Source organism: Equus asinus, chromosome 27 (assembly GCF_041296235.1).
Source record: "Equus asinus isolate D_3611 breed Donkey chromosome 27, EquAss-T2T_v2, whole genome shotgun sequence".
Taxonomy (NCBI): Eukaryota; Metazoa; Chordata; class Mammalia; order Perissodactyla; family Equidae; genus Equus; species Equus asinus.
This window is the reverse complement of record NC_091816.1, coordinates 8,598,152-8,613,774: the sequence shown is the minus strand read 5'-3', so window position 1 is coordinate 8,613,774 and position 15,623 is coordinate 8,598,152. Positions and strand designations below refer to the sequence as shown.

The 15,623-nt window shown below is 40.0% G+C and overlaps 1 protein-coding gene across 8 annotated transcripts in view; it reads left to right on the top strand.

Moving 5' to 3' along the window:
• The window catches only part of UNC5D (unc-5 netrin receptor D), a 503,297-nt gene that overhangs the window by 408,675 nt on the left and 78,999 nt on the right, over nucleotides 1-15,623 (top strand). For 6 of the 8 annotated variants that reach the window (XM_070499928.1, XM_070499923.1, XM_070499925.1 and 3 more), the window contains one exon: nucleotides 7,152-7,184. The exons of the other annotated variants lie outside the window; for them this stretch is intronic. In XM_070499928.1, coding sequence (XP_070356029.1) covers nucleotides 7,152-7,184 — 33 coding nt within the window. The remainder of the gene's footprint in view (nucleotides 1-7,151; nucleotides 7,185-15,623) is intronic. 8 annotated transcript variants of the gene reach the window in all.

Here is a 15,623-nt window from a genome sequence, read left to right as displayed (position 1 = left end):
TGGTAAATAGCCATTTTAACAACCACCATCCCCATCCATTCCCTACTCAGACCTCCCTATGGTCCAACAGCTAAAGGAACACAACAGGAAACCTGGACATAGCAGAAAGCCACCATGACTCCATGTCAAGGCTGGCACTTACACTGTAGGATATTTTAAAATAATTTTTAAATAATTTGTATATCACTCCTGTCTTAAGGCAAGGAAAGTGATCATCATGACATTAACTGGTAGATTATTCCTTTAAGCTTGAATTATAGACTCTAAATATTTTTATTAAGTTTTGCCTCCGTGTGTATGTGTATTTTTATTGTAGATGGAAGGGAAGGAATCAAAGTAAAATAAGTCATAGGACACAAAAGTGATTTTAATATGCATCTTCCCATGGAGGAGAGTTGGAAACATTACATTTTACCAATTTGAGACCAATTTCTGATAAGAAAGTCTTTGTAGACACGTACTTGAAAGTGTTTGGAGTGACCGGAGAGCATTTTTACTCTGTCCATCCATCACAAAAACAAACTCAAAAAATCAATGAGAATGAGTAGAAAGTCATAACAAAGATGATATGAAATATAGAAATTTAAATGATTTAGCTCAAAAATGAAATATACAAATAATACTTGTGAACATAATCATTATATACACTTACTTGTCTAAGTTTGGGAAATGCAAAGGACATTCCTATAAAGAGTTCTCAAATTTGAAAGAAGAAATGGGGAAGACTACATCTCCTAATGCACACTAACCATGTGCTTTGGCTAAGGGGCAATTCTGAAAGGTCGTTGTCATTAGAAGTGACATTCCATGAGTCATCTGTTGTGATACCTGTCTGACTTCCCCTAGTTGACATGATGGAATCTTGAATAATTCTTATGCGGAAGATGTCAATATAGCTGTTTTTCGTTGACTAATGTGCATCTCAAACCTTATGAGTTTTTATTCAAGTAGGTGTTTTTGCCATTCAATCCTGAAATTTCTCTAATTATCCAGATATCTGTGGGGAGAGCAGAGATTTCTCTAACAGACAATACCAACTGGAAAACCCGGGGAGGAATCTTATTTTCTGCATTTGCCCTCCAGGGATGTGCTCAGAGTGCATTTTAAAGAGGGCAATAGATCTTGTGATAGTCTGTACAGACTGGGAAGCCTTGGGGGTGGGGGAGGAGCATGAGGAAGGAAGATTGAACGAACCCCGTAATACGAGCAGTAAATGTGATCTCTGAAGAGTGGTTTCTGAGCAGGACCTTTAAAAAATGAACCAGAAAGAAAAATGCAATGAGAAAATTCAAACTAAAACGGGTGAAAACTAGAGATGGGCTATGTTTTATGCTCTTTCCACTTTTCTGCGTTTTTGATCATTGGAAGAATTTTAGAGTGTATACAAGAGCTGGTGGTTGTGTTTCTGCATGTTCGACTGCCTAAGTGAACTTTCAGCTCCCAGAGGAGAGGAGAATAGAATCCCCACTTGTCATATGTGTGCCTGACTTACACTCGCAGGGGTGTTGCCAATGCAAAGCAGGCCTCGTGTTTATCTAATTATCTGCCAGAGCTAATACAAGGTAGACTTGCTAGGTCCTGGGATTTCCTGCAGCCTTGGGTAGCATTCAGAGGGTGTAACACTGGTTCTTGATTATTTCTAGTGATGGGGGAAGCCAGAAAGCATGAATAAATGAAACACATTGGTAATCAATAACTTCAATGTCTTTTCTGCCACTCGGTAAATAATCAAGAAAATAGCTTTTAATTTCATCTTCCCCACTATTTTTCTTGCTGTGATTGGTTGCAGTACCAATTATTTGTAAGCTAATCATTTAAATATGATTTCCATTTCCAGACCCATAACGAACAATGATGACAAAAGTATAAAATAAATCAAATGAGCGTTTTTGAAAAAATGTCCACAGTGTATTTCAGTGACTACAACTAAGATAAGCTGTCCAGAGAAGGAAGAGATCCCCGCAAACAGAGCAAGCACCAAAGAGTTCATGAAGGAATCAGAAACTGATCTCTGCCTTGGAGACAGGACATTTTTATATGGGACGTTTGGAGGGAGAAGGGCACACCAAGGAAAGGGAGCAGCATGGGCAAAAGCACTGAGTGAGTCTGGAGAGTTAATGGATTGATTGGACTAGACCATGGGTTTGTGCTGAGGTGCTATGGAAACTGAGTCAAATTTTGTATGGAGGGACAAGTTAGTACAAGACTGTAAAGGTAGGCAGAGCAGTTGGCCCATGACTTGCAGGCAATGTGGAATTGTGGTAGATTCCTGCTTGTTGATGCTAGGGAATAATTCCAGTGAACAAGGAAATAGCCAGAGAATGGACAGAAAAGACTGACTATTCCATAGATTTCAGAGCCAGCTCCTAAATAATTTAAGATTACAAAGACTCTGGTGCGTAAATTAAAATAAGACAATCAACATGTATCTTTCTTTAGGGGGCGAAAAAGATTTCAAAGCATATGATGTATGAAGAAGGAAATAGTAAAAATGGTCTTTGGTGATGAAAACATGGGACATGACTGGTTTAGTGAAATAAAAGAATGACAGTCATTAACTATAATGACATTTGTGAGTTGCTGCCTAGTTGGAGAGTTGCTGTCCCAGCTTACTGTCCTGGTGGATATTAGTCCACAGTGAATGGCTGTATGCCTGAATCTAAAAAAACAACATAGACTCGTATCAAACATATCTGTGTAGTATTCAAAGCACATAGGAGCCAATTTGAAATAATTCCAACTCATAGATTTTGAGGAGCACCCCGTACCCCTCTATGGGTGGGAGATTGAACCCATCTGTCCACACGTGCCACCTCTCCTCAGGCCTGCTCTTTTAGATCCCCAGGATGTGGGCTACATGCAGCTGGACACATTTATTCCCTGGCAGAGAAAGGATAAGGCTGGATGTGGATGGGTGGGGGGAACTAGGTGTGCAGCTGTAAATAGCTCTTAAGAACAATGGACACCATGGAAATGCTTTGGAAGCATCCATGTAACAAAGGAAGCGAGAAACTAAAGAAAGGTAGAAAAGAAATGAATCACAACCAAAAATAAAAAGGCAGGATGGCTGTCTCTCTCCTTCTCTCTCTCTCTTTCTCTCATATTTAAATATATATACTTCTACAGACACACACACACACATACCTGCCCCAGACACAAAGCAATAGTTGCATTACAGTATTAAAAGACAAAAGCAGATTGCAGAACAATATATAAAAGACAATTTTATATTTTTTAGCTAAAAAAGGTCAATTACTGTCCATTTCATGTAGTTTCCTGCAGCTATATATGTATAAGCATATACTCATGCACATTATCTTATATATGTATCAAATCATAAGGGAAAAAGCTGATATTTGTATATGTAACTTAACATTAATGATAACCTCTTGGTGGTAGAAATTATGTTTTTTTTTCTTTTGCACTTGTGAATATTTTTTTTATTTTGGACACAGCAACTGTGTAATAAACTACGTAAATAGAAAAATGATTTTTTTAGGAAAACATGACAATTTAAGATACTATTAAAAACAAAATTAAAAAACACTTTTACATGTTTAACTCGTAAATACACAAATTATAAGACTGAGTTATAATGTCTTATCAATTTCCATTTACCCAGAATGTACCTCTCCATGTATGTTAGACCCTGGGAAAACTGTTATGATTTTCCCAAACTCCAGCTCAGCTGCCACTGGATCAAAATCACATTTCTCCGCCTGCAGGATACAGAAAGAGCCTTCTGAGTCCATCTGTGTACTATAGCCACCCCACAGCCTTTTCAGGAGGCAGAGAGTAACTGAAGTCGAGAACACAGAGCCCCAGATTTGTTGCTAGGAAGTGGTGGTGCCCTCAGTAATTACAAAAACACAAACCCCAGTTAATAAGGAGCTCTTGGAGTGGTGCTCAGGCATGAGTATTTTTTAAAAAGCTCCCCAGATGATTCTAATGTGCAGCCAACATTAAGAACCATGGCCTTGATGGATTGATTTACTAAGAGGTCATCGAATACGGCCTCGGAGAAAGGTAACATTCAAGTGGAGGATTTCATTGACCAAGACCAAGTGCATGCATGTTCCTGAGCCTTGTAAGAAAATGCCTATGCAGACAGAAGAAAAAAACTTGGAGTATGGAACGGGCAGTTCTTGCAAAAGATAGTGAGGTCAGTGGGTAGTCTTCTCTCGAGCTCATGGGAGAACAATCTCTGATCGGACATTTCAGGCTGGGAAAATGCTCTATGACAGCAGCTTGCTGTCAAGATTCTGGTATTTAACAAAATACAGCAGAACTCAATTTTGCTGCTGGTGCCGGGAGATTAAAGCTCTCTTAGACACCAGAAGCTTCCAGCCTTTTCTGTTTAAGGATGCACGCTGACGCACGAAACATGCTGGACCTTAGCGTAAAAAATTCTTTGGTAGAGCAGCAGCCCTTTGAATAAATTTTACTCTGCTTTAGGAAATCATTTCACATGGATTTCTCTGGAATGTCTTTGGGTGTTCTTCTGCAGATTTATAGTGGGTGAAAGCTAGGGAGCCCACAGGGGTCTTCTGGTTCCTGCTCGTCTTTCTACATATCAGGAAAGTGAAGTTTTAACTTGCCATCAGTCTCAGAAAGCGGAGGCCAGGACTAGACACAAGATTCTTAATTTTTGCCCTTAAAGCACGCCTGAAATTCACTAGACTTTCTGATTTGGAGGTGTGACATGTCTCCAAGCAGTAGCACAGTCATTTTTTTACTCTGAACAAATGATGATGATCCTATTCATAGTATGTTGAAATTATAATTTCATTTATTAGCTACCATTTACTGATGCTGAACACGTGCTAGCCCTTTGCTATTGGCTTTATATTTATCATGTATAATCCAAGTACCAAGTTTCAAGGACATTATTATTCCCATTTTACTGTGGAGAGCACTGAGGTGACAGATAGAATGAAGACAGTTCGAGATTTAAATCCAGTTCTGGCCCTGAGAGTCTGCACTGCTCCCACAACACCACACTGCCAATGACGATGACACCAGAGCTGTGTCAGAGTGGGGAACACCCCACTCCTCTGCCCTGAGTGCCCTGTGACCCAGATCTCTGTCTCAGGACCTCAGCCCTGTTCAGCCCCATTCACTCTTTCTGCCTTTCTCACTGTAACTGGGAGAACTCTACCACCCCAATTTTTTCACAGCCTGTCTGTATTCAATTTATCTTCCTGGGGAATGGTTATATATCTCACCTGTTTTTAATAGAGTTTCATTTTGCTACCTGGCATAATCTCCATTCCTGTGGTTTAGAAGGAAGAAAATACTGTTAAGCTCAGCCAGAGTTCTAAACAGATGTTCTGCACGTCTCTTTGTGTCATTCTAGCAATGCATCACTTTCAGATGTCTTAGCCTTAGCCTGCCAGCCTCGCTGTGCCCCTGCCAAATGCTCTCAGATAGCATGCAATAAGCAACACCTGAAGTTAGGTTAAAACCCCCAAAGTCGTTTTATTCTAATTCTTGAGTGCATTAGCATCTGGACTTGGGAGGTGCCACCTGCTCTGAGGAAAACTAGTGGCAGTGAATCTGTGCAGTAAGGGTGACGCAGCGTTGTCTGTGTAAAAATCGGAATATGATCATATCAACTTGAACAACTTATTTTTAGGAGGATTTTTTCATTTTAAAGAAGGATTTGCCAGAAATTACCCTTTCCCACTTAACTTTTCCATCGTATAAAAAAAGAAAAAAAAGAAAAGAAAAGAAAAGGTGGCCCATTGGCAAGACTGATTTGCACACAACTTTGAAAAGCTACTTCCATAACAAATCAGATAGCAAAACACACAAGGGCTGAATTCAAAGTACACTCTCAGGGCTTTCTGTCAAAATTGGTCTTAAGTGCAGGAGCGGGTTGGGGTGAGTGATATTCCGTGAAGGATTCGGAATACAGCCGTGTCTGTCTGCCTGGGAGGGGTCACGGTGCAGTCAGTCAGATAATATTTATGAAGTTCTCAAATGTGTCCTCTGCTAGATTTGATTCAGTTAAAATCATAATCCAAAATGACAGTGTCTCACCCAGCTTGGCTCGCCTTCAGGCAAATGGAGGAAGGGGACTGTACTAGGTGACCTTTCAAGGTCCCCCTACCATAGTGTGACTCTGTGAATGATTAGCAACAGCCTCAGGGCTTGCAGGCTGACAGTGTTCCGTCTAAGTCTTATGAAGGGACTTATAAGAGGGATAATACACCATGCAAACCTTCTGGAATCTTGACATGGTGTCTAAAGCGTAGTCGTCCCAGATTTCTGCATGGTGGTGGAGTTGTGTGGGCTGGGACAAGGCCCGGGCTGGGGGAATGGGGATCGGAGGGACGGTGGTATAAGACATAGTAAGCTGCAGGCGCCGTGTCTCAAAGTGACTTGTAAGATTACTTGGTGATGGGAGACCAGACAGGAGAGGGTGGATGGAGGGCAACGGGAGAATTGACAAAAATGTCTCAATCTGAGCTCTGGCTCCTATGGCCCTGCTTAAGGAAGAGGCTGAATGTCTTTTCTCTTTAGTCATCTCATCTGACCACTGCACTGCTCAATACCATGATTACAGAATGACACCTTTCCATTAAGAGAGATCGTACCCATTTTAACAGATAAGAGACATGATACCCAAAAGTATGATTTCTTAAGAACAAACCTTCAGTATGCTCACAGTATTGTTATGGAACAAGAATGGATAAATGGCATACTTTGGAACTTTTTATCCTGGCTATAACTGCAAACCAATGCGGAAGCCCTTTAAATATTTATTCACTGGTTCATTTTTCTATCATCATATATAGTGAAATAACATCCCTTACCTGAGCAGCCTTCCAGCTGTATATAAAAAAGGGATAGGCTGCAAGCTCACTGCTCTGTTCGTGCTGATAAGAATCTAGCAAATGCAACAGAGAGAAACTCTAGTAAGCCTGAGGGAACATAAAAAGAATGAAGCAACCCATCCTCAAAAAAACATTGCAAAAGAGAAAAAAATTAGGATAAGAAGGAAAAATACAGACAACATAATCCATACTGTCTGCAAAAACAGAAAAGACATTTCATGGTTAGAAGTAGACATAAAGTGCTATAGGAAATATATCTGCTCCGTGTAAATTTATTAAATGCAACTTTCTTTTTCTCTTTCTTTCTTTTAGATAAAAAACCTCTTCATGAAATAAAACCCCAAAGTAAGTTATTTTTCCTCTTGTGAATATAATTTTTCTCATATTTGTTGCCTTACTGTTGTATTTGTTTAGGAGCCAAATGGAATTGAAGTTTGTAAGAAAGATCCAGGGATTTCAGGGCTTCTCCTCACTGGGTTTGGAGTCACATATCAGAGGTTGAAATCGAAAAGAAATATGCACGCCCCTCCCCTCCCTCAGAATAAAAGTAAATCTCTCCTCTTGATTCCGCCTGCCTGTAAGTCCATTTCTCTGCAAATGTCATCTAGGATTCTTATTTCTGAGGAGATTTATAGCATTAAAATTAATAAATATTTGTCAGTACACGCTTTCATGAGAGCAGCCTTGGGAAACAGGCTGACACCAAGCTTCTCCACCTCGGAGGAGGGGGTGGCTGAGAGGCAAACCATGAAATCCACGGCAACTGGAGAATTTAGGAACTGGTATTCCACAGTGAAACCATCAGGAACTAAAAATTTGGGTGTCGATGCTGGCTTGAGCTCTCTGTACATAGCCTTGCTTCCTGTAGAGACCTTTGCATTATCTCCATCTTATGCATACAGTGGATTTGGGAAAAGCAACACAGCTTGAATTGTTGGCAGCTCAGCCTTTGACCCAGTAGTTTTCAGCCTTGCCTGGACTTTAGAGCCACCTGGAGGTGGATTTTGTTTTTAAATCCCAATTCCCAGGCTGTACCCCCAGACCAATAGAATCTGAATTGGCGTGGCTTAGAATCCAGGAATTCCTAATTTTAAAGATCATCAGGTGATTCCAACGTGCAGCTTGGTTTGAGGACCACTGTCTTAGAAAAATGTTTCTCAAAAGGTGAATCAGCGACCACGTGCATCAGAATCTTGGGGTGTGGTGGGAGCGTGTTTAATATGCCCCACCTCAGAATAGACCAAATGAACTAGAAATTCTGCTGCAGGGGTGGGAGGGAGGGTGGCTCCAGAGCATCTCCATGTTAATAAGTCCCCCAAATGGTTCTCAAGCATTCAGAAATATGTAAAGAAACCTAGGGAAACCTCAAGATGGAAAGGTGTCAGCAATACCGCTCTTGGCAAAAGGAGAGTTAGACAACTGCCTGGCTGGTTTGGTTTGTAAAGCTTGTGGAAGATGTCCCTGGCCAGTATCTCCTACAGTGGGATAAGATGAATGGCTTCTGATCTTTTAAATCCTGGTGTTTAAAATTCAAGTAGCTTGGGAGGGTTAATAGCTCTTATTAGCTAACGTCTTTGAAAGAATTAAGACCCTATGACGATAGACAGAAATAGGTACCTTCGGACCTAGTACCTGGGGATCAGGAGACATGAGAGAAAGATCTAGTAAGGCTGTTATGTTCATACTTCATTATGCTGCTTCAGGCAGGTTTTCATATAAAGATGCCATCACAGGCAGAGTCTGAGAACTTTGCAGAGCAACAAACTTTCTTAACTTCTCTTCCCTATCTGCTGTCCTTACAGTCATTACTGGTTCTTAGGTAGTGGTCCTCTGATATCTTGCATACTTCATTTTGAACTCACAGGAAGATGGAAGGTGGGGAAACCTGGCTGTGTGTGTGTATATGCATGTGCATGTTGAGGGAGAGAGTAAAAAACAGCTCATTGAATATTTGCCTTGTGCCTGGGTCAAGACCTCAGGAGGACAGCTGGAGTAAGTGTACTTTCAACTGCCTCCTGGTCATAGAGCCCATGCCATCCACTGGTTCTCGTGTGTAACGCCAGCAAGAGCATGGCTATCCGTGTAGTGGCCAATGAGAGAGTTACTTAGAAATGCACATGTGCTTTTTAAAAATTGATTTCATGCTTAGTTTGTGAGTCCTGTATCATTCTAATTTGGTTACATCAGTACTTCCAGCCATAAACCCCACAGTAGCTATTTCTAGTCCTCAGGGATTTCTGAATTAGTTTTTGCTTGGGGATCTCGTTCCTGAACACCATGCTTAATTGCTGGATACTGCAATGGAATTGCTTAAACTGTTTTAATTTGTGATTTCCTAAAAATAAACTCTTCACAGAATCAATGTGATTGCTAAAGTCTCCCCGAGGAATCTAATCGGGGTTCTGTAAGTTGCATGGTTAGGAGTGCATTATACAAATTCAGGCTGTGGTTGTTCAGTGAAAGAGGGGCTTAGTTTAAGATGACATGAATCATTACTGATGCAAAATCAAAGTCAATTATGAAGATAATTGAGAAACAACCTGCTCCTATATATAGCTGTACACATGATCCTCCGCAAGGCCTGGTGGATAGAAAACATCACTCAGAGCCTTGCACGCAGTCCTCTGTGAGCAGGCGGGCCGAGAAGCCAGCTTTGGGTTGCAGGGAGGTGTAAAAAGAAAGTGAAGTCTTAAGGTATCTGTTGGCAAATCATAATGATAAACTGGGGAAAATATGTGCACGGCATAGCTCATGAAAGCACTTATTGTAAATGAGATAATTTAATCAATTACGTTTCCTAATGTACTAAACCGAATGTTTCATTTTCTGCTTCTGCACATCTTAAATTATCTTCAGGTGCTTTATGAGATTTAATCATAGTTAATAGAAACTTCATTACCATCAAATGTGCTTTCAATAAATGTTGTGTAACAATGTCAGGAGGTGCAGTAAAATATAGTAGATTCTTAATGGCAAACACGCACCCCCAGAGTCAGACTGAGAAATGGTTGTGTTCAGACAATGAGACTTCTTGTGGAATGTGGCTTTCTGAAAAGCTGTGAGCTCCTAAGAAGTGGCTAATTGAGCAGGTTCACCTTAGGGATGAAAAGAACTTATCCTTCCCCTAGAAAATAACTCAGAACCACACAGTCTCTCTTCTTCTCCTTTCCACATAGTCATTTCATACCTAATAGAGATGCATGCTAAGCACAAATCCAATAGTTTTAGAGTAAGCTACCATCAGGACATCTCCAGTTGAAAATCTCCCGAAAACCTTAATCTCAATTTTTTCAAAATTGAATTTATCCTTGTCTGTCCCTGTTCTCAATACAGTTCTGTCCCATCTTCTCTAGTTCAGTGAATACTATACCATCAACTTAATTGTCTAGGTCTGAAAATTGGAGAGCTGCCTAGGACTCTCTCCCCTCTTCCTCCCCCTTCTGCTTAATACCCAATAAATCATTGCAATCTGACTATTTTACCACCTAAATAGATCTCAAGTTCATCAGCCTCTCTCCATTTTCACTCTATTCCTGTCTTCCCTTTATTCATTCAATGGTTATTTATTGAGTGCTCACCATGTGCTAGGAAATGTTCTAGGTGGTGGAAAATCAACACTGAGCAAAACAGAAACAGTTTCTGCTTCCACAAAGCTCACAGTCTAAGTGAGGGGAAATGGAAACAGACCAGAACATATGTAGTGCTCAGTGCCATGGAGATAGTAGTAAGTGTTGTGAAGTGAAATGAAGCTGGGTAAGGGGCTCGGGCAGGGTTGGAGGGAGTGCTGCATTTTTGTAGGTGTTCAGAGGTCTCTGTGATAAAGTTACGTTTCACAAGAGACTTGAAGAAAAGCAAGGAAACAAACATTCTGGATATCTAGGGGGCGAGCATGCCAGCAAAGGGAACAGCAGGATGCAAAGGCTGTGAGGTGGGAGCTTCCTTGGGGTATCAGGAGCAGTAAGGAGGCCAGGGTATCTGGAGCAGCGTGGCAAAGGGAGTAACTAAGATCAGAGATGTTGGGCAAGGGGGGAACTGCCAAGTGTGTTATAGGCCATTGTAACGACTTTGAACTTTGCTGCAAGCAAGATGGGAAGCCATTGAAGGTTTTTATTCATAGTGACATGAACTAATATTTTCAAGGATAAACTCTGCCTGCTGTGTTGAGTTTAAACATATAGGGAACCAGAGCAGAAGCAAGGAGCCCTGTTACGATGATCTTTTGTAACAATAATCTATTACATTAATCTAGGCTATTACAATACCTAAGTTCAAGATGGCTGTGGCTTGAGCCAGAGAGATAACATCGGAAATTGTAAAAACAAGTTGTATTCTGGATATCTTTTGAAGGCAGAGTCAAAAAGATTTGCTGATGGGTTGAACGTATAGTATGAGAGAAACAAAAGTATTATGGGTGATTCCAAAATTTTGGCTACGCAGCTAGAAGGATGGAGTTGCCATTACTGATTTGGGGAAAATTTGGTCTAGCAAATCTGGAGGGCAAATAAAGCATTCGGTGTTACAAATGCTAAGTTTGAGATACCCATTAAACATCTAAATGGAGAAGTTGAGTAGGCAATTGAAAATACGAGTCTGGAGGACAGAGGAGTGTCCTGGCTGGTGACATAAATCTGGGGCTTGTCAGTGTCCAGATGATATTTAAAGCCTTTAGGTTGAATGAGATCACCAGATAATGAGTGTGAATAGAAAAGGGAAGAGATCTGAAGACCAAACGCTGAAGGACATCAACATTTAGATGTAAAGAAGGTCAGAAATCACCGCAGAGGAGACAGAAAAGTAATAGCCAGTATAGTAAGAGAAAAACCGGATGAAAAGAAAATGGTATCCCAGAAGAAAAGTTTAAAAAGTTCAGGCCATCTTCATTCCAAACCAGGATTTCTACAGTTGCGACCCTGTATACAGTCTTGCCCTATATCAATTTATCTGATCTTTCTAAATCATGAATTCTGGTCACATCGCCTCCATGTTTATACCTCTTCAATAGCTCACCATTATTTTTCAGGTACAGCCCAAAGTACTTAACATATAAGATCTGGTCTCAGCTTTCTTTTCTTAATCATATCAGCTTCTCTCAATCAGCTTAATCATTGCATCTTTTACTCCCAATATTCTTCAGCCAAACAAAGCATCTTAGTTTTGAATAGCCTATTCCCATTGGGCATAGAGTACCTTATACATTCTGTTACTTCTGCCTGAAAACTCTTTCCCTCCACCTAATACTTAACCTGTTTAACTTATTCTTCCTTCAGGTCTCTGCTTAGGTGTTACTTCTGCAAGGCCTTCACCAAACCCCGCCACTCGCCCCAACCGAGTCTGGGTTAGTTACCCCTGTAATTTGACAAGTATCAAACTATTTCCCTATTTCATCGTTCTTATACTAGCCTGGATTCCCTTCCTGATAGACATAATCTCTTCCTTCTGCTAGACAGTATAGAGTCATATTCATCCTTATACCACATTTACCACTGTGCCTAGTATGTATTAGATGTTCAATAAATATTTATCAAGCTATAGTCTTACATCTTCCTGCTAACTCCTCACTGGGCCTTTTATTGTTAGGTTGAAAATTAAGATTTTTGCTTCTATACATTCATTTTTACACATTCATGTAGTAGCTATTACATGTAATACATACTTACTACAATTATTCTGTATAAATAGTCTTGGCCCAGTGAAACGTGAAGGAAAAATAAATATTTCTTTCCCACAACTTCAGTACAAGGTAGGAGATGATAAATGATTTGAGAAAAGAGGAAGTAATGAAACAATGTTTAATAATCATCTATTCTGTGCCAGGTATTAGGTTAAAGCCCAAAATGTATGTTTCCCAGAATCATTTCCATCAAAGAATGGCCCGAATGTGTCCTTAAAGTCTGAAAACCAGGAATGCTCTTCTCCCCACTAACACACATTCCATTCTACATCTTTTCCCAAAATGCACTGCCTTCATCTGTAGTGGAATAATGTGGAGTCTGGGAATCCCTATCCTTTATGATCTTCACAGAGTTAGGGAGTCCCTCAGAAGATGTGTGGTCTACACTGGCATTTTGAACATTTCTTTCAGGCTGTGTAGACTTGAATAACACCTTGAACCCATAGAACTGACTGTGAATTTGGGCCATACTTTTAAACTCTCAACAGACTTCTGGGCTCTTCTAAACTAACATTAGGCTAATGGCATCAATGGCTAATCTTCTAGCCATGCTTTAAAACACAATTCTTTTCCTATTTTTCCCATCATTTTTCTTCATCTCTTGTTGATTGTATTCAATTACATAAATATAGCACTTTCCACAAATTACATGACTTGCTTTGTCCTTCAGAATGATTCCTACTATGAATCAATTCAACCCGTATATATGTGCAACATTTGTAATTTTATTACCACTTTGAATTTTTTTATTATCTAATTTTTATCCCATCATAGGTGTATACCTTTTCTTACTACCTTTTGCAATGATGTCATTGACTCTGCCCTCAATGGACGTGATGGGATTTTGTTCATGAAATACCTCAAAACTAAGCACAGACATGGTGAATAAGTGATGAACCAGTATGTTCTACAGCATCAGGATAACCCAGGGTACAAGGCTCCATCTCTCCACCTGTTAGTATATTCAAAGTTTAGAGAGTTTATACTTCTCAGAATAGGAAAGTAAATAAAGTGAAGTCATTTTCTCAAGGGCCAGAGTTCAAATCCTGTTCTCTTTGACTTTATCCCCAATTTTAACTTGGTCTTCCTATCCAAAGGGAAAAAAACACAGCTCTTTTGCAATCCAAAGGTAGAGTTACCAGGTAAAATAGAGGACCCCTACTTAAATTTGAATTTCGGATAAACAAGGAATACATTTTTAGCATAAGCATGTCCCAAATATTGCATGGGAACGACTTGTACTAAAATTAGTCATTGTTGATCTGAAGTTCAAATTTAATTGTGTCATATTTTTATTTGCTAAGTCTGGTAATTTTTGTTAAAAGGAGGAATAAAATGTGTCTGAATGTGCACTATCAAGAAATAAAGTAGATTTATAAAGTAGATTACCTTTATCGCCAATCTTGGAAGAATGGTTAGAATTGAAACAGATATGGGAGAGAAGAGCCTTTCTGTAAGAGCAAAAAGCTGAACCAAAAGAAAAAAAGCCAGTCTGCTGAAGAACAAGGTCGACTTGAACAAAAAATTGAGGAATCAGGTTTGGCCAGAGAGTAGGGTCCATATGGATGAGAAAAATGCAAAAGCAGTTGAAAAATGGGATGAGGCAAAGCATAAAGTGTCTTGAGCTGTAAGATAAGTCCCTGTTGGAGTGGACTCAATACCTACTAGAGAGTCATTGAAAGGTATTGGAGTGGCAGTACCAGAACTGTGTTTGGAACGAATAATCCACATGTAAAATGGTTCAGATTGATCAAAGACTGGAGGCATGGATACTACGTCAGATGAGACTGTCCAAAGTAGGTGTCAGCTGGAGTGCCTCCTATTGAAACTGAAACATGAGAGGCCCTTGAAATACAATCAGCAAGGTGTGTGAGTGGTTTGGGGAAAGAGTCAATGGAAACAGAATGAAGAATGAGTCTGTGATCTCAAGCCTGGTCACTGGTGGTGTCATTACAAGACAAAGAGAATTCAAGAGAAGGAAATATTTGAAGAGATGAGGGTGATGAATCTGTAAATCAGGTGACAAATTTGAGATGTTAGCACAACATGCAAGTGATTTTGTCCACGGAGCTGGGAGAAAATAGAGGATGAGATCTTCAGAGAAGAGATGAGGCCGGAGATCTTGATTTGAGACTGTTCGGCATCGAGGGAATAGTTAGCACTGTCTGTGTGTGAGTGATCATCCAATTAGATGAGCAGAGAGAAAGAAAAGAGGGCCGAGACCTGAACTCTAAAACTCGTTTATAGAATGGGGAGAATGAAGTGTAGTTACTAAACAATAAGAAGGGGGGAGGCAGGAGAATCAAATTTAAAGGCTTTTTTTTTTCTGGAAGGAGGGTTGGCTATTCTTGTCCACTGCTGCAGAGCAGAGGTAAAGAATAAGACAGAGAACATTACTGCTGATGCAGTGGCTGTCAGCAGCCTTCAAGAGGGAACATGGTTTGTGCAAAAGACAGACTTTAAAGAGGGAAGCAACAGTAGGAGCAATCAAATGACAGAGAAATAGTGGACTAGTTAAATTATCATGCAGCCTGGCGATGGGCCAGGCAGATGTAAAAAGAAATAAAATAGGTCTGTAGGTTCCGGTAAGGAAAGATCTATGAGATATTGTACATGAAAAGAAAAGCGAAGTACAGTAAAGGAAGTGTAATCTGGAGACTTTAGGGTAAAGAAAGAAAAAACAAATGAAGGACATTTAAATTTTTGGTTTTTTCCTGAAAGTTCTCAAAGATACTATCCAGAGTGTTTACTTTTGGAGAAGGGATGGTCGGAGGATAAGTTTCCTCTTCGCACAGTGTAATTTTTCATGCTTCCTAAAACATTTTCTCATCTTACACATGTACTCTATTTATTCTTTTATTTTAACAGAGACAGGGGTTAACTGGTTAGGGAAATCATGGAACATATATTAAGAAATGTTTAATGTTAAAAAATGCTTAAAGTTCTTTTAAACCGAGCTGAGAACTCTGTGGATGTAAAAACACCTGTACTCTGAACAGCTTATCAGAAAGTAAGCTGGGGTAAGAATTTGGGGAGAGATGATTAGAGAGACTACACTGTGTTTGTAGGCAGAGGGCAAGGCTGAGGTGTGGAGGGAAGGTTTGAAGATGCAG